General features: G+C 45.3%; 1 protein-coding gene across 12 annotated transcripts; it reads left to right on the forward strand.

Annotated features, from left to right (window-relative positions):
• Positions 1 to 112: 112 nt before the first annotated feature.
• fs(1)h (female sterile (1) homeotic) lies at positions 113 to 23688 on the forward strand. 12 transcript variants are annotated; one of them, XM_070279811.1, is made up of 13 exons: positions 113 to 167; positions 1582 to 1908; positions 5661 to 5861; positions 5932 to 7899; positions 8629 to 10207; positions 10289 to 10459; positions 10982 to 11101; positions 11165 to 11296; positions 17544 to 17602; positions 17854 to 17956; positions 18087 to 20376; positions 20438 to 20606; positions 20670 to 23688. In XM_070279811.1, exons 4-13 carry the CDS (start codon positions 6592 to 6594, stop codon positions 20733 to 20735), a joined length of 5997 nt encoding a protein of 1998 aa, XP_070135912.1. In that variant the 5' UTR covers positions 113 to 167; positions 1582 to 1908; positions 5661 to 5861; positions 5932 to 6591; the 3' UTR covers positions 20736 to 23688. The 12 variants fall into 12 exon arrangements, with proteins under 12 accessions (XP_070135912.1, XP_070135919.1, XP_043065942.1 ...); XM_070279818.1 differs by lacking the exon at positions 113 to 167 and adding an exon at positions 208 to 788 and having other exon boundaries at positions 5932 to 7914; positions 8644 to 10207; XM_043210007.2 differs by lacking the exon at positions 113 to 167 and adding an exon at positions 208 to 788 and having other exon boundaries at positions 8644 to 10207.
• Positions 23689 to 24090: the final 402 nt, after the last annotated feature.

The raw sequence follows: 24090 nt of genomic DNA on the forward strand, positions 1-24090 counted from the left end.
TCGACTGTATATATAATTTTCATTTTTTATTGGCGGTAATCTTTAAAAATCTTAGTGTTGAAAATTCGATAACAACTCTGTTGAAAATATCGATAACAAAACGAACTTAACAGCGCTGCTTAACACTGTTAAAGCGAGGTGTTTTTCAGTGTTACAAATGGTCGAAGGTAACAAAAATTTTCTGAACTATTTTCCCCGGTAAAAAACGTGGAAAACTGCCTAAAACCGCGATAATCGCGCTGGGGAAAGATCAGGTCGTGGATTTCAGATGGAAGATCGTCTCCAATGCGCCAGACGAACGTGGAAAAAGACCGGGAAACCGCACGACGGCCTCCACGCTCCGCTCAGCGCCATTTTGTTTCGCTTTTTTGCTGTTACGCCGCTGTTATTCATCGTGCATTTTTTCATGCGCGCTCGCTTACACGTCGATTTTAGAAGAGAGACTACTCTCTCCCACGCTCTCTCTCTGTTGCTCTCCACACCACCACACATATGAGACTAGCGCTCTCTCCGCTCTCACCAGCAGCGCAACAATGGCCGTCTCTCTTCCACGCGGCCAGCCGGGACCGCGAGTTAGAGCGGTGCAGCAGTAGGCAGCAGGCGCGTGCGCCTCGTGCCCGAAATGAGCATGTGTGCGTGTGTATTCGCATTTCAGTAATTTCGAAAAAATTTTTGTATATTTGATGGCGACAGCGACGGTTCGGCTGCTTTACTCACAAGAAACGCGCGTTTGTCGAAAATCGTAGCGCGTACGTATATCGGTGTGTAGAAATTACTAAAAAATGATGGTAAAACTCGCCAAAAATTATATAAATTTGTGATCAGTGTCAAGTGCTAATTGCGGGCCATCCGATGCGTATCGAAAAAGTCCAAGAAAAGGCCGATTTTAGCGCCAAAAAATGATTTTGAAAAATGTGAGACTTCAATGGACATGACAATTTTTTTTTTCTTTTTTTTTTTTTCATTTTTTTTTCGGTGGTGGAACAAAAGCAAGCAGCGAACGAACGAAGAAGAAGCAGAGGCTCTGACGATTGAGTGTGTGTATGTGTGAGTGTGTGAGGACGGCGGCGGCGGTAGCATGAGTGTGTGTGTGTGTGTGTGTGCAGTCACCAAGTGAATAATATTAACAAAAAAAAAAAAAAAAAAAAAAGGGAAAAAAAAAGAGGAATACACACGCAGCACATAGAGACGCGCGCCAAATGCGAAAAAAAAAGTTTCACTCGCGGTGAATAAAAAATGTAGTAGTAGTTGCTTGTTTTTCCTTCCAACCGAAACGCGTACTACCACCATACTTTGGCTATATTGTTATTGTAATATTATTATTATTATTATTATTTTTGCGGTTTGTCGGCGCCGTGTCAAGTAACGTACATATCTCGGTATCTCGCATCCATTTCCGTTGCTGCCCTGCGTTACGTTATGGGTTACGTTACGTTCTCCTCCTTCTTGTCCATGTTCTCGCGCGCGAAGAAACTCCCCAAAAAGTGTTTCCCCTAAAAAAAAAAAAAATTATTAAAGAGTGCTAAATTAAATTAAATTATTTTTGTTTTTGTTTTTTTTTTTTTATATTTGTTTTTACAGTTGCACTTATAACAGTACAATCTGAATGTTGTATATGTTCAGTTTAAATACAACATACAACAATAACAACAACAACAACACAAGCAACATCATCAACAACAACAACAGTTTTTACCAAAAACCGACAAAACACAACAAAACACAACAATAATAACAACAACAACAACAACAATACTACGAAAGCCAAAAACTTGGCTCCATTCATAAAGTAAATACAAACAACGACCAGAATCAGAATCGGTTGTTAACCAAGTGCACTAGCCGGATATTGGATATACACCTATATATCGGATATAAACAACAACCACAACACCACCACCAGGAAAAGTAAGTTGTGGGCGGAAAAGTAAGCGCGCACGTGGCGTTTTCAAAACAAAAACTTATTCGAGGGCTTTTCCTGAAGAAGAATTCTCCTGTAGGAGAATAGGGCACTAGGATCTGAGCCACCCCATCGACATCTGCTAATAGACTGCAATGCAACCCTTTATGGAGAGTCTCAGCTGCGATCGATTTGCATCTTGTATCTGTGTATCTGCAACTCTCGGCATCTTTGAGATTCGTATCTAGTCTCGGTCGGTTTGGGTCAGTGTCAGTTAGTTGCCGGCTACTATTAGAGATTCAGTTTGTTTTTGTTTCTTTGTGGTTTGGCGCGTAAATAGCCAACACGGTAATGGTAATGGTAACTGTAACGGGAATGGAAGTGCAAATGGCATCGCAATTCGTTTGTTTACTTCAAGAAGACGTTGTTTATCGCAAAAAAAAAAAAAAGCTGAAAAAGCAAACTGGCTAGCTCTCTTGAATCGATTTCATTGATGCTTTTTGGGTGAGATGCGCACTGCCTCATACTGCATGCTGCATGCTGCATGCCTCATGACAGTGCCGTGTTGTTGCCATGTAAACCGGCTTTAAATTCGTGCCACTATTAGCACGATTTATTAACCTAGCTTGCCCCAATCTCTCTCGGCCCCCTGTTCTCCCTGTATCTCTTGGATGTGTCGGCATACTTGCAGATACACAGCGGCGGCAACAACAACAACAAATCTCCTATGGCTCTGCTGTGCGCTCTCTCTCTCTCTCTCTCGCTCCCTCTGCCGCCTGGTGTGTGTCGATATGCCGCCATATTTGCATTTGGCCCTACTGTTGTCTCGTTTTGGCCCACGCTTCTGAACCATCGGCAGCAGCAGCTGCAACATGCCAGTATGTGTGTGTGTATGTAAGAATGTGTGTGTGTGTTCGCCTCACTTGAGGATTTTATTTATTTAAATAAATTTCATGTTTGCCCGCCCGTAGTTCAAGTGCATGTTAGCGAAAACAAAAATAAAAAAAAATATTTAATTAATTCCACTCCTCAATGAATTCGAATTTCCCGCGCCATTCTCCGTAGAAATGGTTCTGATTTCCCCAGCTACGTTTTTCGATTGCAAATCGCTGACCTTTGTTTATTTGCGAGGGAGGAAGTGAACTCTAGGTTCGGATTGTAGTAGGTGGCTCATATTGGGCCTAATCCTTATGTATTGTATGGCTGGCGGTTAAAAATTAGTTATTAAGTCACTTGACTTGACTCCCTTCTCCATTTTCATTTCCATTTCCATTTCGGTTTCGATTCCTTTTCCTTTTCCGATTCTCAATTTCCAATTCCGTTTTCAATGCATGCCATTGCTCTGCTTCTTCCTCTGCTGGCTCTCTCTCCACAACCACAATTCTCTACGTAAATTTCAACAGAAAACTCAAAACTGTACTACATAATTACAACCGCACGTTCGTTTGCTCACACTCCCTGTCTCTCCCGCTCTCTTTCTCTCTCTGTGTGTGTGTGTGTGTGCCAGTTAATGTTTTGTTTTGTTGTGAGAGCAGAGAGAGCGAGAGAGCACCGCCCGCTATTGCAGTTTACCTTCTGGTGTTGCTTTCGGATTTTAATATTTGTTATTTCAAATATTCCAATTTCAATGGGAAATCTACTAGAATGTGGAATACGTCATATATGTCGCTAGCTAGGTGGCTGGTTAGCTGGCTGGCTGGGCTGGCTGGCCTTGCTGTCTGTGTCCGATCACCTAGCCTCAGCCTCAGCCTCGCCTCATTCTTCTTCCGTTTTAATTTTGCGTCACACTCGCACGCACACACACATCCATGCCAGCCAGCCAGCTAGCCAGAACACGTACGTACTTGGCAACTAACAAAAACACAGTGGGCCAGAGCGTGTTATTAATCGCAGCTTGAATCGCCAGCCGGCGCAACACATGCTAACTGTAACTATTTTCTGCGCCCAAAGTGAAAGCGATAAAAAAAATAAATAAATAAAAATAAACACAAAGAGCGGCAAAAGTTGTTTGCGTTTGCCGGCCGGCAGCACACATGTACCATGATTTTTGCTTGTATGTGCCAATCTGTCAGTGCCAGAGTGTAAATAAATTCGCCAGCCAACTCTCCTAGTCAGCTTTTGCTCAATAAACAACTTGGGGGGGAGAAGATATACTATCAGAGTATTAGCGATAAATATTTATATGCTTGTCACTCGATCCATAAATAAATCAAAAAAAAAGTAAACAACCATCCCTATCACTATCCTAACTGTACAATAATGATTCTGGCTAGAATGCAATTTTCGTTCCACTGTAAACTATTCGCCGCCCATCTGTGTGAGTTGGAAGTGAGTGTTTCTGCACTGGTGTGTGCGCGTGGCTCTCCTCACCTCACCCACCAAAGCCAGCCAGCTAGCCAGCCAGCGGCCCCATCGTTGTGGCGTTTTTAGTCGAGGGTGTTAAAACGTTAATAACGTCGGAATTACGTGCATAATATTGCCTTTTGGTATGGTGTTCCCATTTGCGTTGGTGTGTACAACAACAAAACAACAACAACAAGAACAACAATAGCAATAACAAACAAAGCGAGTGAATCATGCTGAGCTGTGCGACAAGAATTCAACTTGAAATGTGCGGTGTGGTGAATTCAGACATCGTCCATTGCAAACACAACACACGCCACTCACTCACACACACACACACATACATGTACTCATAATCTGTGTGTATGGGCCGAGTGTGTGAATTGGCTCGAACATATTGGCCTGAACGATTGCATTAATGGATATTCATTCGGTTTATGGAAGTTTCTTAATGTTTTAACACCGATTGCAGAAGTCTTTGGCACCTTTAGCCCAGCGCTTTTCAGCTTCTGGCTGGCCCTGGTACATTTGATAACGCCGCTAGTGAGGGGGAGTGGGACAGCTGTATTGTCAATGCGCTGTACAGCTGTGTGTGAGTGTAAATTGAGAGCGAGAGAGAGAACCGGGTGCTGGTACTGGCTCTCTCCCGCTCTTCGAAACTCTCTCGATTGGACACTTTTCGAAGTTCGAAAACAGAGGCCCTCTCTGGTCGAGTGCTGGGCTCTTCTCTATTTTCGCTGTTGAGTGGCAAAACGGCGGCAAAGTAACTACGCGACAAACGGTGGAAGGGAAACGGCAAAAACGGCAAAAAAAACAGCAAAATAAAGGGCAAAGCCAGCGCGTAAAATAATAAATACTAATTCTCAAATATACACGGAATAGTGCCCAGTCGGGATTTGATATCGTCCGATTTATGGGGATAAAGTGTCCGGATTGTTTTGCATTTTTTGGTGTGTAAGTCTTCGATCTTCTCCGCCTCGGCGGTGTTCTCGGTTTTCGGTTTTTGGTTTTCGGTTCTGCTTTCTGTCGTTCTGTTTTGTGTGTGTTTTCCGTCCGTTTGCGGCCATTCCACATATTCGCTGTCGTCGCATTCGCATTTTGTTGTTTATGGAAAGCCAAAAAGGAAAGAAAAACGCCGCCGACCGATTACCACCGATTCGATTGCAGAATGTAAATTGTTGTTTCGGTTTTTTTGTGGTTTTTTGCGGCTTTTTTTGGATGATGCTTTGGGGCTTTTCGGGATGATGGGGATGCTGCCCCCGCTAATTTATAATTTCTAATTTCTTATTTATTTGTTGTTTATGTAACCCGCGAGGAGTGTTGTGAAATGTGCAGATCGACCAGAGTTGCAAAATATATACATATAGATAGTTCCCGGCAAAAAAAAAAAACTGATTTATTGTTGTGATTTTTGCAGACTTGTCGCCTTCGTCTTCAACACCGCCCCCCAGTTGGTCCGTAATTGGAGTCGTCTATGGATCGGAGTAATATAATTAAGGAAACAGAATGCCTCCAGTAGTAGCACTATTGCCGGCCCTTGGAGCAGCATCTGTTGTCGGCTCCCGCGCCTTCTAAATGAGAGCCGGACCCGGAGCGCTCAGTATCTGGATCAGGGGTGGTAAGTAGAGTATTACCCTATCGGGGATTGTAGTATCCGACTAATGCCGCCCATTTCTTCCTTCTTCCAGTGAACAGATATTGCCGAGCATGAAGCAACGGACTGAAGCTACGCAGCACTATCCCTCAATCAGCAGCCGATTAGTATCAATCACAAGCCGTATAGCAGGAGCCGGAGCTACAGAGACATTTGGAATAGTCAAAGGAACAGGAGCCGGAGCAGGAGTTGGAGCACCTGGTGGCATAGACAGATTCGCCAGTCAGAGGAGGAGGAGGTGGTGGTCGTCGGCCACATAAGACTAAATCCTTTCCCCCCCCCTTCACCCCCCATCCCACCCAAACGGCAAAGGAGGAGCACAAGGGGCACGGAACTGCACAAGGAGCAGGAGCTGCCGGAGCTGCCGGAGGAGCGGAGCGGTGAGGAGACGGAGACGGCCCGGGCGTGTGTGTTTGTGGCTCGTGAGCTTGTGTGTGTGCCCAGTGTATGAGCGTGTGTGTGTTGGCCGTCTCAGTCGAGCTCGAAACAGCAGCAACATCAACAGTCAAACATCAAGAGTATATCAGGATCTCCTCCAGATTCTTAATCAATTAAGAAGATTGTGGAAAGAAAAATCGTGAGAGAAGGAGAAAGCAACAATTGAAGCAACACCACAACCACAATCACAATCTCCTTTAGAACTCCAACACAAGCCATCTGAAGCATCTGAATCAGCATCAGCACCACCAGCATCATGTCGTCCAGTGAGCCACCGCCCCGTTACGAGCCACCCGTGGAGCCAGTCAATGGCATTGTACAGCCACCGGTGGTGCCGCCGGCGGAGCGCCCCGGCCGCAATACGAATCAACTGCAATATCTGATCAAGACGGTGATGAAGGTGATATGGAAGCACCACTTCTCGTGGCCCTTCCAACAGCCCGTCGATGCCAAGAAGCTCAACCTGCCCGACTACCACAAGATCATCAAACAGCCCATGGACATGGGCACGATCAAGAAGCGGCTGGAGAACAACTACTACTGGTCCGCCAAGGAGGCCATACACGACTTCAACACCATGTTCAACAACTGCTACGTCTACAACAAGCCGGGCGAGGATGTGGTCGTGATGGCCCAGACCCTCGAGAAGGTCTTCCTCCAGAAGATCGAGCTGATGCCCAAGGAGGAGCTCGAACTGGAGCCGGTGACGGCCAAAGGTGGCAAGAAGAAGCAACGAGCACCGGCCACACCCAAAGCCGCATCCTCGGGCTCGGGAGCAGTCGCTCCGGGTGCGGGGACGGTCAGTAGTGGCGGCGGCAGTAGCGCGAATAAAGTATCTGCCGCCTCATCTGCGCAACAGTTGCCGGGCATGGCGACGGGAGCCGGTGCCGGATCAGCGACACCCGGTGGAGCGGGGTCCGGCGGCGGAGCGACTGCCTCCCGACCCGTATCTGCCATGGGCGGCACGGTTTCATCAACGGCCGGCGGAGCACCGTCCATACCACCGATTAGCACAATGCCACCGCACACGGTGCCGGGCAGCACCAACACCACTACGACGGCGATGTCCGGAGCAGGAGCCACTGCTCCGGCAGCCGCCCTCATGGCCAGCCTCCTCAATCCCGGCCAGGTCGGTGGCTATCCCGGCCAGACGGCGGTCAACAATGCATCGCTACTGGACCCCAACAGTGTAGCTGCGGCGGCGGCAGTGGCAGCAGCAGCAGCGGCGGTGGGAGGCCCACCCGGCTCACTGGGAGCACCAGGCGCCGGCGGTGGAGTCGGTGGAGCTGGGGCGGGCGGAGTGACAATACCAACGGCTGCCGTGAACGCCGCCAACGCGGTACAGGCCTATGTGAATAGTACGGCGGGAGTGGGTGTCGGCGTCGGAGTCGGGGTCGGCGTTGGAGTCGATGCCGTGATACCGCAACAGCCCACCAAGGTGAAGAAGGGTGTCAAGCGGAAGGCGGACACCACCACGCCGACGGCCAATGCCTTCGAGTCACCCTACGCCCAGATGGACTCCAAATCGGCCAAAATAGCGACGCGGCGGGAGTCGAATCGTCAGGTAATTGGCAAGAAGGTAAGAGTAAAGGGCACTGCCAGTCGTTGTATGAAGTATTGTATTTGAAGTATGAGTGTGCAACTAGTCCAGATCAGATCCCCCAATCCTCGCCAGCTTGTAGATAAATAAGAGAATCCAAGATTCATATCATTTTGTAAATATTGGAAGCTTGACTTCTCAATCATGTTTGCTCATAATGTTCTTGAAAGAAAGTGTGATGAATAAAGTGGAGTCATCTAATAGTCAGTCTCCTAGTCTCCTAGTCTCCTAGTCTCCTAGTCTCCCAGTCTCCCAATGCACAGAAACAGAAATCAAGTCATACACAATACGCTGCCTTGCCTCTTACTCTTAAACCATTTCATGAACCATTTTCTGATCTGATCGGAATGGTTATCCAAGGAGGACCTTCTTGGGTAACTAGTCCAGGCCAGGATCCTGTGGATAGCTGCGGGTGGAGCTCTCCAGCCTGCCTGCAGCCTCCATGGAATCACTCGATTTTGATTTTTTTCGATACTAACCTTCATTTCGCTTTGCTTTCTTTATGTCTTTTTCTTTTTTGATTTCGATTCTGCCCCGATTTTGTTTGCACCTCCAACACCATCACCACCACCACGTCCACGACCATCATGTCCACCAACCACCACAACAACAACAACAACAAACAACAAAAAAAAACAAACAATCCACATCCATTCGACGGATAAAACGATGGGAATCATCAACTGAAAACAGGATCTTACATTCCAGGGCTCGGGCTATACCATGTCGCCGCTGGGCGTTGCCGGTGTACCCGGAATGGGCGGCATGGGAGCGGGTGGAGTGCCCGGTGTGGCGATGGCCAAGTCCAAGGAGAAGCTATCCGATGCCCTCAAGTCCTGCAACGAGATCCTCAAGGAGCTCTTCTCGAAGAAGCACTCCGGCTATGCCTGGCCCTTCTACAAACCGGTCGACGCCGAGATGCTCGGCCTCCACGACTACCACGACATCATCAAGAAGCCAATGGATCTGGGCACGGTGAAGCGGAAAATGGACAATCGCGAGTACAAGAGCGCGCCGGAATTCGCCGCCGACGTGCGATTAATATTCACCAACTGCTACAAGTACAATCCGCCAGATCACGATGTCGTCGCCATGGGCCGGAAGCTGCAGGACGTTTTCGAGATGCGCTACGCCAACATACCCGACGAACCGGTCGCCAATGCGGCCCACCATCATGGCCACGGCCACGGGCATGGGCATGGGCACGGTCATGGACACGGCCACGGGCATGGAGGCTATGGCGGCGCATCCATCAAGCACGACGCCAGCGATTCATCCAGCGAGGACTCGAGCGACACCGAGAACGAGTCCAATTCGGACGAGGAGCGCAGCGCCAAGCTGAAGATGCTCGAATCCAAGCTCCTGGGCCTGCAGGAGGAGATCCGCAAGCTGTCCGAGGAGGCCTCCGCCAAGAAGAAGGCCAAGAAGAAGCTCAAGGAGAAGAAGAAGTCGATGGGCCCGGGCTCGGGCTCTGGATCGGCTGCCTCGCACCAGGGTGTCGGCGGCATGGGCTCGGGCGTCGGCGGCGGCGCCGGCGGACATGCGGGCGGTGTCAACATGCCCGGCGGTGTGGGCTCCCTCGGACCCGGAGGAGCGGCGGGCGCCAATCTGTCGGCTCTGCTCACCGGATCCCTGGTGGGCGCTGGCGGAGCTGGCGTTGGCGGCGTACCCGGCGCCGGTGGAGCGGCCCTCCACAGTCAGGCACACGACGTGGCCATGGCCTTCGGGCAGCTGGCGGGCGGCGGGGCCGCCGGAGGTGCTGGCTTTGGCACTGGAGTCTCGGCGGTGGGCGGAGCGTCGGGCGGCAAGGCCGGCAGCCTGGCCAATGCCTTGGCGGCGGGTGCAGCGGCGGGCGCCGGCGGCACCCCGGCCGGTGGCGGCAGCAGTAAAGGTGCTAAAAGCAAGGGCCAGCGCGGCGGCAAGGGCGGCGCGGGCGGCATCGGCGCAGGTGGCGGCGGAGCTGCTGCGGGCGGTGCTGCCGGTGGAGCGGCAGGAGCAGCAGCCGGCGGCGGTGCAATGGGTGGAGCGGCCGGTGCCGGCGGTGCAGCCGGCGGCAATGCGTCCAAGCGGGCCAAGGGCAGCGGATCGGCGGGAGCCGGCGGTGCCAGTGGCGGGGCGAATGCCGGCAGCGGTGCGAATGCCGGTGCCCGCGGCAGCAGCAAGAAGAAGCCCAGCCAGGTGATGAACTTTGACTCCGAGGAGGAGGACACGGCCAAGCCAATGTCGTACGACGAGAAGCGTCAGCTCTCGCTGGACATCAACAAGTTGCCAGGTGAGTGATCCGATCGACCGATCTCCAGCTGAGAGCTTCTAGAACTAGAACTGGAACTAATATTCGATCTACGATTCGCAGGTGACAAGTTGGGCCGTGTGGTGCACATCATTCAGAACCGGGAGCCATCGCTGCGTGACTCCAATCCCGACGAAATCGAGATCGACTTTGAGACGCTGAAACCGTCGACGCTGCGCGAGCTAGAAAGCTATGTGGCGTCGTGTTTGCGCAAAAAAACACGTAAGCCATATTGTAAGTTTGTAACTAAACCGAGACCACAACCAGCAATGAGCAAGACCAAGAGCAAGACCAAGAGGAGACCCAAGCCAAGAGTTAGGAAGCGAATCCGAGAGGAGAGAGGCCAGGCCCCTCCCTCCCTGAATATCTAAAGACCCAAGATCATGATTTTGGCTCTGCTGTCTGTGCTTTCCAAAACAGATTCCATAGTGGTCGTGTTTAGTTAGTTAAACTAGAATATCCCCCTAGGATTAAGCCACACCGAGGCCCCCCCCCCATCTGTCCGTAGTTTTGCTATAAAGTGCATGTAAAGAGACCTTCTCCCATTTGAAACCCCCCCAATTCCCTTAACCTACCCCCCCACCCGATACCCGATAGTAGCTTGTGAATGCTGTAGAGAGCAGAGATTCCCCCCCCTCATCCCGCAGTGAGAACTACTTTTTGTTGAGCATGACACCCGAAACTATCGACTTGCTTCCCACCACACCGACCAGGATGAGATCACAGTGCCTAACCCATGACCACTTCTATTCGCAGACAAAAAGCCTTCCGGCAAGTCCAAGGACGAACAAATGGCCGAGAAGAAGCAGGAGCTGGAGAAGCGACTCCAGGATGTCACTGGCCAGTTGGGTGCCAGCAAGAAAACCTCCAAGAAAGGTAATCTATATCTTTAAATCTAATGTTATTATAGTTACTAAATGTTGGTTGGAAAAATTCTAGATGAATCGGCTTCGAACAAGGTGGAGGCAGTGCAGCCGGCAAATCCCGTATCGTCGAGTTCCAGTTCCAGCGATTCATCGTCGTCGAGTTCGAGTGATAGCAGTTCGAGTGACTCGAGCGACAGTGAAGCAGGTTAGGACGCCGATTTGTTTGTTTGTTTTATTTTATATATAACCATTGATTATATAATTTTTTTTTTTTTATTATTCTGATTAGTCTACAATTAGAAGTATGCATATATACAATACGAAACGAAAAAGTTAAGAAACCAACAAAAAAAAAAAACAAAAAATATTATATATATATATATATATATAGATGGATGATGCGTTGTTTTAGGAAGCACAAGCAACGGACGGATACGAGAACGAGAACGCGTACTAAACAGTTACAGATACATAGATAACAGATACATTTACAGTTACAGTTACGGATACAGTTGCATTATGATTTATCTTTTATCCTTTTTTATTCGTTTTATCGTTTAGCCTTCTAAGCCGAAAGTGTAAGTGGGAGGATGAGGAGGAGCAGGAGGAGGTAATTGGAACCCGAAGATAGTCAGAGAACAGAGCATTATGAGAGAAATCAATGAACAGCTTAGGTTTAAGGATTAGGATCTAGGATCTAGGATCTAGGCGAGGATTATGATGTATAGATCCCGAGATTTGAACAGAGCGTAGCGAGTAGAGTTTTAGAGTTTTAGGGCTTAGAGTTTGCTTAATTAATTCAATTGGATATAGGTTTATCTAGTTTTATATAAAACCACCCCCCTCCCCACATATATATATATATATATATATAGAGTCTAGAGTTATTCCTGTGTTTACATTTTTCTAAACTTAGTTTATGATTTTGTAAGTTAGCTACAAAGTTTTAAATAAAAAAAAAACAAGATCAGAGGAAAGTAATCCCCAACACAGATACACGAAACACCAATACACACAGCTGAAATAGAAAGAGATAGAGAGAGCGAGAGCGATGGAGAGAGCGAGAGGAGAGCATTGTTGTTAAGTTATTGTCAGGATATGGATATGAGATATATATAGTGAGGGATATGGAATCTGGGATCTGGTATCTGGGGGTTATGAAGGCATCCCCGGACCAACCGACCGGCACATCTTTTTTTAATTTATTGAATTTAGCGCATTTTGTTTATGTTTTTTTGTGCTAAAAAAAAAAAAAAGGAACAGAATATGAATTAAATCTTAAAAAATAAAAATCACTTTTGTAGAATTCAGAACCTAATCCGACTCTGATTTGTGGATCCTTGGCAGTTTTGTGCATTCTTTTCTTTCGGAATTTTTATTTGTTTTATTTTTCTTAATTTTTTTTTTTTTACGATATAACTATATATATTTTTTTTTTGACAAAGAACCAAGTTCATGGAAAAGTGCAATATGCATTTTAATCTAAGAAAGAAATGCGCAAAAGGTTGGGAGAAGCGACTAAAAAATAAATTGAAATAATAATTAATAATTGATAATTGAATTAGTTTCGAGTTAATTTTTATTGGAATCTGTCAGCACACACACACACACACCCATCATTAAGCTTGAAAGTGCAGAATTGTTTAACAAATTTGCTGTTGTTTCTGTATTAGTTCCGGAAATCCCAATCAGAGTTTGGAGCACAAATCATAGACAGTTCAGGAAGATGCACTAGAATACCCCCAGACCCTCTCCAGGTTCGCAATCCCATAGATACAAGATACAGACGCGAAACAAACGACCAACACGCAACGGCAAAACTTGATATAATCTATATATATATATAAATATATATATAACAAATAGGTCTATAGTATATACTTAATTATATATACAACACAACCACACACACAAACACACCCGTATATATATATATATATATATATATATATATGAATCATATATATCTATAGACATATACACACACATATATGCGAATAGATATTGTATTTAAGCATTTTTAGGTATTAAACGAATTGTATTTGTAAATGAAAGAACAGAAACAGAAAAGAAAAACAATTATCTTAAACACACAACATACACACACACAACTATCTAAAACAAAAAAAAAGAAAACAAAAAAAAAAAATGAGAATAATAAGAAAACCAGCTTACCACAAGCACTTTACTACTTTAAGTCTCTTTTTTGAAAAACAAAAAACAAAAAAAAACAAAAATTTTTAAAAAGAACAAGAAAAGAAAACCTTATTATTACCAATATTATGATTATTATGATTATTATTATGATTATTATGAGAATATGCTGAAAAAATCGTGAAGCAATTGTGTATTGGGGGCAGCCAATCTGAAAAGCAAAGCTAATGAATTCCAACTCCAACTCCAACCAACCAATCGAACCAATCAATCGAACCAATCAATCAATCAATCAATCAACCAATCAAACCAAAACTCTCCATCAAATCTATAAAAAAAATAATAAAAAAAAAAAAACAGCAGCAGCAGAGCAACAACAATGCATGATTGACAAGGTCAATGAATAAATCGAAATAAAAAAAAAAACACATCATCCACCATCCCACACACCCACACTTACACTCACACTCACGCAGTCCAAGGATGCACCTGTCATGATCCGATCAGAGAGCCTAACCTCTAGTCTCCACCCACCACCCACCACCCCACTTACCACCCCACTTACTATCCATGGAGAACTGAAATCTCTTCCCCCCGACTTCTGTGCCAATTCCATGCTGAGTTTCTAGTCTTAACTTCTCGATGCATCCTAACCCACATGACCTTTCGTGTTGACATGACCTTTGTTATATGTATATATTTATAAATATATATATATTACGTAATATGTAATGTAATAATTTTTTTTTTTTTTTTTGAGTAAGTTATTGACACACATCATACCTACACAACACAACCTCACAGAACAACTCGTCGTATGTGTAAATATAATAATAATAATAATGAAAAAAGTAACAAAAAACAATAACAGTAAAATAATAGTAAAACAAAGGCAAAATCAATAAAAAAAAACAAAAAATTCACAAAAAATTCAAATGCAGAATAAACGACCAAAAATGCAAGCAAAATTACCATATACAATGTCTAAAATATGCAAAAAATCATTAAAATCATTAAAAAAAAATAAACAAAAATGATATGAAATTCTCGATACACTTGCAGACAATGTGTAAAAACAAAGAAAGTATGAAAAGCTTGGAAGATCAGAAACAAAGTCAAGAACAAAAACAAAACAAAACCGAAAAAAAAAACACTAAAAAGCGTAAAGTGTAATATGAACGTAAGGAGCGACGATACGTAATACGTAAGAGAAGTAATCGTAAAGTCTGACGAAGAAAGCACGAGACAGAGATGCGTTGAGAGAAAGCGAGAGAGAGGCAGATAGAGAGAGAGAGAGAGAGAGAATTAGAAAAGAGGGGTACTGATCATGTAGCAACATTGATTAATTCGTATTTATTATTATACTTCTTATTTAAACTGTGTAAAACGCCATAACGAAACGTTATCATTTCGACTACGTAAAACTGTCATCCACATAAACAGAAACCAGTCAAAAAAAAACATGCAGAAAATAAAAGAAAAATCAGAAACAGAAAAGCTTCCAGCCATCTTCCAGTATAAAAGACCGTTAGCTTTTATTTCGATTTCGGGAGGGGGGCGGTCTTGCTCTCTGGCTCTCTCTTGTCCTCGCTCCCATGCGCCCCATGCGGCGGCGCCCATGCGCATATGCGACCTTGCGCTTTGTGTGTCCTTGTCACTGTCTGTCTCTGTCTGTAGTTGTATTAATAACGGTTAATTCGGCAGGAGAGGAGCGGAACGGAACAGAACGGGTATGAAACAGAGATAACAGATCGAAACTTTAGATAACTCCAAAGCGAGAAGCGTTACGTTACGTTTAGAGTCCTTTTTGCTCTATTTGCTGAACTCTCAAACTCAAACTCAAACTAGTTCTATATACTATATACATAGCTATATAGGTGTACATATATACATAGAGACGTATGCTATATACATAATAACATGATGAGGTATAAATAAAAAAAAAAAAAAAAAAAACTAAGAAAAAAAAAGAAAAATAATTAAATGTATTTTGAAAGCATTTTATTATTTATTTTTCGGCTGTCGGCTTTCCCCTTTACACATTGTTTGCACGTTTTTTTCAAAATAAAATTAAAAAAAAAAAAAAACAAAATATATATATACGAAAACATACAAAAAAGAATGCATAGAAGAGGAGAATTGATGATGAAGATGACGATGATGATGATGATAATGCAATGGAAATAAAGAAAAAATTAACAAAACGAATTGCATAAAATTTAAATATAAATTTTTACTATTAAAACATGAGATAAATAAATCAATTGAAATCACAAAGAGAAAATGCAAAAAATAATAATAATAATGAACGACAAACAACAACAACAACTTCAGCATCCAACAACACACGAGATTTATATTAAAAGTCAGATTTTAATTTTTTTTTTTAATTTTTCCTAAAAACGCAACACTCTTGAGGGCTCTGTAGATGAATTATCCATCAAAGTTGATATCTTTTTTAATAATTTTCATAAATTTGTTCATGTTCATGCATGCACAAAATGGATGCAGACTCTCTTGTGTTTTCTAGGATAATCAGGCATCGCAACATCGCGCGATTCACGTTTCAACTCCCTTCCGCATTGCATTGAGATTGTTTTGTTTCTAAGTGTAGTCTTTTTTTTTAGCGTGTATGGTAGTTCGAAGGCTCGTCGAGGCAGATCAGAGAAATGCAATAACACCCTTGACCCTTGACACACACACACACAAACACACACACACACATGTAAACACGCTCAAAGGTCTTGTAAGAACGTTGTAAAAAAAAAAAAAAACAAAAAACCAAAATATTAAAATCAAAAAACGAAAAAAACATAAAACAGAAAAAAAAAAACAAAATGCATTTTTGGTTTCAATTCGCACAGAACGACGAGACGAGACGAGAAGAAAGATAGAGAGAAAGAGAGAGTAGGGGAAAGCCGAAATAAAATGAAATATAAAATAAAATAACCGCAAGGATAAATAGTGAAAATCTTAGGGAAAGGTAATGGACGAGGACGAGAGCAGCAGAGATACAGATACACCAGCTACAGTTACAGATACAGTTACAGTTACAGATACAGATACAGATACGGATACGGACACCTGAACTGAACGGAACGGAGCCCAACATGAACACGAAACATGAACTAAAATTAAATTAAATTAAAATACACACACAAACACACCTAAAAACACACACATCTAGCATTATGAGAAGCATACATTTAAATATTTATAGTAAAAACAAATAATAATAATATTTATTATTACAAAATGGCATCAGCTGCAGCAAAACAATAGACAACAACAACAACAACTAAACTAAAACTAAAACTAAAAAAGAAAAGAAACAACTGCATTGAATACAACAACAAAACAAACAAAAAAAAATGAAAGAAGAAAAAAAAAAAAGAGAAAATGTTTATTAAAAAAAAAAAAAAAAAAAAAAAACCCCTCTGTGTTTCCTCATTCCCACCAAAAAAACAAAAAAAAAAAAATAGGTTCTCTAGATAGATGTATCTGAGAGGTTGGTTTCGAGTTCGGTTTCGGTTGCGGATTGTTGGTTTTCAAACGGTTCTTTATTGCCAATTTCCTCCCCCAGGACTTGGCTTTCAGGCATTAATAAATAAAAAAAAAAAAATAAATAAATAAACAAATATTGGCTGCCCCCGTTGCGGTGGTGCAACAGCAACGGCGGATGGAATGGAATCTGAGAACCGGAGATTAGATTCTCGGGGCGAGAGAACTGCAATCTCGGCAGCTGGGCTCTGGTGGCACTTTTCTTTCAGTTCCCATAAGCAAGTAACTAAACAGTAATGAGACCGGGATGTGGGGTTGCGTGGGCAGAGGTAAACACCATCAGCTCTCTCAGCTCTCACCTCTCAGCAGCGTATCCGTAACCGCCGCCATGCATCCACCACGCCACCAACACAATTGTTTCATCGATCGATTGGCTCTGTAAGAGGTATTTCCTGATACTATACTGATCTATATACTGTACATGTACCATATATACTGTATGCTTTGAGCTTTAAACTCTTGTTCTGTCTATATGTTTATATAAGTATGATTTAAGCCGTTACTTTCTGTCACTTTCCGCCCCACTCTCCCCCTCCCACTATTGGATGGATGACCTTCATCTGAGAGTGGAGAGCTCCTCTCCATGCTTGCCTTCATTTCTGCTGCCCGTCTTCAGCTTTCTAATCCTTCTTTAAACGTATTGGTCTCCACCTGCTCCACCTGCACATCTTGACCCTTGGCCATACTTGTATTTAACCTTTAACCTTTCCGTTTTCTTGGCTCTCCCCTTTTCCCAGGTGACGGCGACGAGAGACCGCCGCGCAAGAAAAAGTCCCGCGACTCCAATGGCAGCAATGTGAGTACCAAATGTCGGGTTACAATAAACGTTCCTGGGCCAGGTTAGAGGCTGACCACGGAGGGGGGATCTTTATCTTGGTACTGGTATTGTTATTGAGGTGATATATCCCCTCCCCATGGTCAGATCAGATGGCGGCATGCTGTGATTACTAGACTCTGTGTTAAACCCATTTCTATTGCCCTTCTCTTCCCTTCTCATCGCTCCCGCCCTCCTCCGGCTCGCATTCCCATCATTTTGGCCACGAATAGGTCAATAATCCGAACCTAGGCGGCGGCCTAGACGGCATCACCTCGACCCTGCTCATGAGCCTGGACAATGTGCTGAATCCCAATGCACCCACATCACAAATGTGTAAGTATCATCGCCACCGAATAGTGCGTCCGTCTCTCCTTCAAGTGACTAATTTCGATACCCATCTTCCATGTCTTCCATCTCTCCCCAAATGCCCCCCCCCCGTGCCCGAATCCTTTGCCTCTTGTAGCCATGCTGGGCAATGCCAATCCTCTGACGGCGGCTGCCATGCTCAACAACAATAACAAGCTGCCGGGCAGCAATTTCGGTGGGGCGACCAGCGTGCCCAACATGCTGCACGCTCCCTCGGTGGCCGGCGGTGCTGCAGGCGGTGTGGCGCCCCACAAGAACGGACCCAACGATCTGGGCAAGGTGCCGTCTTCTGTCGTCGGCGCTGCAGCCGCCGCTGCCGCCTCTCTACCCCCGCACAACTTCCCAGGAGCTGGAGCCGGAGCTGGCGGCGGCGGCAGCGGCGGCGGCGGAGGAGGCATTCGGATAGCCAGCAATCTGCACAAGCAGCCCGGCGATCTGGGAGACCACCATGCAGCACTGGCGGCTGCCCTGACATCCCTGAGCGGCGGCAATGGGAACAACAATGGCAGCACCGGCAGTAGCAATCCGCTGGATTCGCTCGCCGCCGGCCTGAAACAGATTCCACAGTTTGATGATCCCGTGGAGCAGTCGCTGGCCTCGCTAGAATTCAGTGCCGGCACCGGCTCCACGGGCAAGTCTTCCGCCGCCGCGCTGACAGATAGTTTTCTGATGCAGCAGCATCCCATGCAGCAGCAACAGCAGCCGGCATTCGGAGGCCACCAGCAGCTGCAGCAGCAAGGAACCCAACAGCAGCAGCATGGCATGGACTATGTTACGGAGCTGCTGACCAAGGGGACGGATGGTGTGGCCGGGATGAATGGCAACCACCTGGCAGGCATCAACTTCAATATGGACATGGCGGCGGCTGCCTACCAGCAGCAACAGCAGCAGCAACAGCAGAAGCATCCCCAACAGCAGCAGCAGCAGCAGGCGCACAACAACGGATTCAACGTGGCCGACTTCAGTATGGCCGGATTCGATGGTCTCAGCACGACGGTGGCCTCGGCACTAATGGACCTGGAGCACACCCTCCAACAGCAGCAGATGCAGTTGCAGCAGCAACAGACGCTGCAACAGCAGCAGCAGTCTCTCCAGCAGCAGTCGCTTCAGCAGCAGCAGCAGCACAACCAGCAACTGCAGCACCAGCAGCACAGCCAACAGCTGCAGCCACACCAACAGCAGGGCCAGCATCAGCTCCAGCAGCAGCAGCCCCAGCACATCCACCAGCTGCAGCAGCAGCAGCAGCAACAGCAGCAGCAAGTGGCCAACAAGATGCTCATCATACCGAAGCCTATCGAGTCGATGATGCCCAGTCCGCCGGACAAGCAGCAGCAGCAGCAACAGCAGAAGGTGCTGCCGCCCCAGCAGTCGCCATCGGACCTCAAGCTGCATCCCGGACAGGCGGCTGCAGCGGCGGCAGCAGCAGCTGCGGCGGCGGCCGCCCAGAAGAACCTGAAGAACGCCAGCTCGTGGTCGTCGCTGGCCTCGGCCAGCTCCCCGCAGAACACGTCGAGCAGCTCGAGCAGCGGCAAGACCAAGCCGGCGATGGACTCATTCCAGCAGTTCCGCAACAAAGCCAAAGAACGCGACCGCCTCAAGCTGCTGGAGGCGGCTGAGAAGGAGAAGAAGCACCAGAAGGAGGCAGCCGAGAAGGAGCAGCAGCGCAAGCATCACAAGTCCTCCTCGTCCTCCAGTTCCAACTCCAGCTCCTCGGCCGCCCAGGCAGCTGCCAATCAGTCGGCGGCCTCCCAGGCAGCAGCCTCCCAGGCGGCAGCATCCCAGGCATTGGCAGCAGCAGCGGCGGCAGTAGCGGCGATTGCCTCTAGCGGAGCGAATCCCTCCGGCAGCAGCTCCAGCGGCAGTGATCGGGACAGGGAACGAGAGCGCGAACGGGAACGGGAGCGGGAAAGAGAGCGAGAGCGCGACCGCGAACGCTCCGGCAGCGGCAACGGCAGCAACTCGGCGAATAGCAACGGGCCCGGCAGCGCAGGAAGTGACGGCGGCGGCGGAAGGTCGGCTAGCGGCGGAGGCAGTGGCCCGAACAGCGCTGGAGGAGCCGGCGGACCAAACAGCGGCGGCAACGCCGGAAACAACAGCAACAGCGGCCCAGCGCTGGCCAATGTCAGCAGCAACAGCAACAGTGGCGTGGGCAGCGGCGGTGCTGCCAGCAGTAACAGCAACAGCAGCGTGGGCGGCATCGTGGGCAGTGGCGGCGGCCCAGGCTCCAACAGCCAGGGCAGCAGTGGCGGCGGGGCCCTCGACTACGGTCAGCAGGTGGCCGTCCTGACACAGGCCGCGGCCCAAGCCCAGGCCCAGCATGTGGCCGCCGCTGTAGCTGCCCAAGCCATACTGGCTGCCTCGCCTCTGGGCGCCATGGAAAGCGGAAGGTAAGTGGTTCATTAACCCCATTTTCGTGGAGACACCTGATTCATGTTTTTCGTTTGGCAGGAAAAGCGTTCACGACGCACAGCCACAGATATCGCGGGTGGAGGACATCAAGGCGTCGCCGGGCGGGCAGGGACATAGCTCGCCGGCGCAGCAATCGCCGCAGGATCGGGCGGCCGCCAAGCGCGCCGAGCAGCGGCGGGCCGAGCAGGAGCGGCGCAGGCGCGAGGCAGTAAGTTTCATCCGAGTATGAGATGTATGGGGAGGGACTAATTCCTGTCTATTATTCCAACAGATGGCTGGCCAAATCGATATGAACATGCAGAGCGATCTCATGGCTGCCTTCGAGGAGACGCTGTAGGCCAAGGCCCTGCGAAGGGTCAGCTCTAAGACGAAGTCGAACTCGTCATCCTCATCCTGCACCACTACCACCACTACCACCACCTGCATCTCCGCCGGAGCCCAAAAGAAGCAGCGCCGTTTCAAGCGGCACCAGCATCAGCATCAGCATCACTGAACCGAAAACCAAGGACAACAGCTGCGATAGCAAACTGGCTAGGACAACGACGGCAGTTCCAAAAAGGAATTGTTAAAACAAGCAAGATACCAATACCAATACCAACCAATCAATCAATCAATCAATGATTGGTACCAACCAAGTAACCATCCAGGAAATAAACAAAAAAAAAGCTAATAAGCGAGAGACAAAGAAAAAAATAAGCAATGTTCTAAGGCGTAATTAAAAAATACGTACATTTAGTGAGTATCTATATATATGCATGCCAACATATACGGAAGAGGAAGAGGAGCAGGATCAGCAAGGATGCAAGGACCCAGCAGCATGAGGAGCAGCCACAGCAGCGGCAACATTAACAGAAAAAGGCAAATTTCCTTTGGTTAGCAATTGATTCTTCACATAACATATATATATATATCTATATATATATATATGAGTTTTTTTTTTTTTTTTAACACATAACTTACGATTATTAAGATTACAATGATCATAACGATAATGTTTATAATTATGATTAGCATGATGATGTGAGGACCGTGGAGATCCCAATGCTTATTAATGTTTAATATTATTGATTGCCTAGGCATGTTTAGTTAGTAAGTTTAAAGTCTAATTGAAAAAGAATATTTTTTTTTTTCCTAATTGTATCCACCTACACACACACACACACACACCTCTATGCTTAGAATTGTTAACTAATTTAAACACACAACAAAACACAACAACAACAAAAAAAAAAAAAGAAAACAAAACAAAACCACAGTCTTAAGAAAAATCAAACAAGCGAAATCCATTCGAGATATAGGGGATGCGAGAGAAAGAATTGTTGTCTGTAAACAATCCAATAATGTTAACTTTTAAAAATGTCATATGCTATATATAGTCCACCTCCTTCTACGACGAGTATCCTCCCCCACCTCCTCCCATCCCGATCAGGATCATCGTGGCCACCTCCCCAAGAAAGATGCAAAGAAAAGCACACACAGGCCCCCAGAATCCCCGAGAGACTCCTCCTCGAAGAATAGCTGACTTCGCTTCTAAGTAGCAACAAAATTTTTATAAACCCCCCTTGGAAAACCCCTGAAGACAAAAGGATACACCGAGAGAAAAAGATACAGAAACCGAAACCATTGCAGTGACAATTCAGTAAAGTTCAGCCAGTTTGTGGCGTCTTCCAAAAAAAAACAAACAAAAAAAAGTAGTAGTACTATACATATGTAGTTGGCCCCTTTCGAGTCCTTGTCCTCATCTTCGTCCTTAGGGATGTGTGCATCCAGAGTCCCTGTACATAGGTCATAGGTCGACGAGATCCTTTTTTTATTTAAAAAAAATTTTTTTTTTGTTTTAATTTGTTTGTCAAAATTGCTTCTTTCTTGGACCATTAGCTCTGGACTCTGACTCTGATTCCTGGTGTGCTGTGTGCTATGTGGGATGTCCTTGTATATACAGGCAGTTGACTCTTCCCCCTCCCCCCACGTATCCTTATGTTGTTATCCCCTCGCCCGCATCCATCTCCGAAGACGTCATTTCGTTTCGTGTAAATTAGTTTTATGAAAAGCGATAGAGAAGCCGGATGGAAGGAGGAAGGATTTTACAAAAGAATCCCCCAATCTATAAATTAATGATTAACTATATATAAAAGTAAATAAATATATATATATATAAACATATATATAGAGCATACTACAACAAAAAAAACAAAACCACACAAAAAAAAAAAAAACAAAACCTATACGAAGGAGCAAACATTTTTTTTCTACTCTTAGTTTTAGCATTTAATTGAAAACTATAACAAACAAAAACAAAAAAAAAACCAAGAAATCAACAAAAAAAACAAGAAAAAGGCGTAAAAAAGAAGAATGTATGAAAATAAAAATTGGGAAAACCGAAAGAAAAAAAGAATCGATTAAAAAACAAAACCCCTCCACAGTTTTTAATTCACCCCGATTCAGATTTGCATCGCTAGCCAGGGATAATGATAATGAGATCTACGGATCTGCGGGGCTACTGAGGAGATGCCGATGCTTCATTTTGTCCAGTTCGAGGAGATGCATTTTGGCATTTTAGATATTAATTGTTGTACTTTTGTTGTTAAATAACGTAAAGCACGAATCATGAGAATTCACTAGAAGGAGGGACGATGGATCAGGATCAGGAACAGGATCAGAAGAGTATGTAATATATAGCAAAAACTCACTAAAGAATCACTTTTCTATTATGTAAGCGACGATCTTAGCCTTAAGCGCCTATCGCTAAACCAAGAAAATAAATCCAAGCACTTACCGGAAGCGTAATGCAACAACTTATATTAATGAAAATTTAAACAAATATATATATATAGTACATAACAAAAAAAAGGATTAAGAAAAAAAGCGGGGGGCATAGAATGAGGAATGTGGGGGGCTGTGTAGTCAGTCGTGTGCATGCCAGGTCGATGCCAATACAAAAGTCCATCACGCGCCCCATCAATGGCTCCTCCAATTGTAACTTGTTCGGCTCCTAGCCCCGCCCCGTTTAGCATTCACTAAATAATTAAATATATACACCACTTCATAGTAAGCCTACTTATAATAAATTGATGAAAGGGGAGACCGAAGGAAACCAATTAACAAGTAAAACGTAAACAAATATTTTACCTTTAATGCGTACACTTAGTGTTAATGAAAGGGCCGTCAAGAGCGAAGAACTACAAACAAAATAAAAGAAAATTTAAGAAAAGTATAAAACAAAAAATTTAAGAAAAAAAATTTAAACAAGAAAACCAACAAAAAAATAAACAAAAGTTCATAAAAAAATATTTCATTTAAGTGTTTTATTTTGACTCGGGGACTCTCGAATTTTTCCAACATATCATTTTTAAAAACCAGAATTTTAAAATCTGAATCTAAAGATTCTGAAATAAAAGAAATATATGACCATTTAGTTAAAATATAACAAATCGGACCGCTTAGGCTATTTAGAAACATGTTCTTTTAAGGCAAAGAAAAAAAACATCGAAATTTCCAAAAATTCTTAATTTTTTTGAATTGAAAAATATGCATTACTTTCCAATAATATCCAGTATTTGGTCCAATATTTTGATTCAGATCGAAGGGGATTGGAACTCTGATTCATAAATGGTAATCTGTTTTTGAATCGGTTTCGAAATACCGAAAATGTCCGCTAAGAAGTGAATACAAAATTTATATTTTGAAAAAAG

The sequence above is a fragment of the Drosophila bipectinata genome, chromosome XL (assembly GCF_030179905.1).
Source record: "Drosophila bipectinata strain 14024-0381.07 chromosome XL, DbipHiC1v2, whole genome shotgun sequence".
Taxonomy (NCBI): domain Eukaryota; kingdom Metazoa; phylum Arthropoda; class Insecta; order Diptera; family Drosophilidae; genus Drosophila; species Drosophila bipectinata.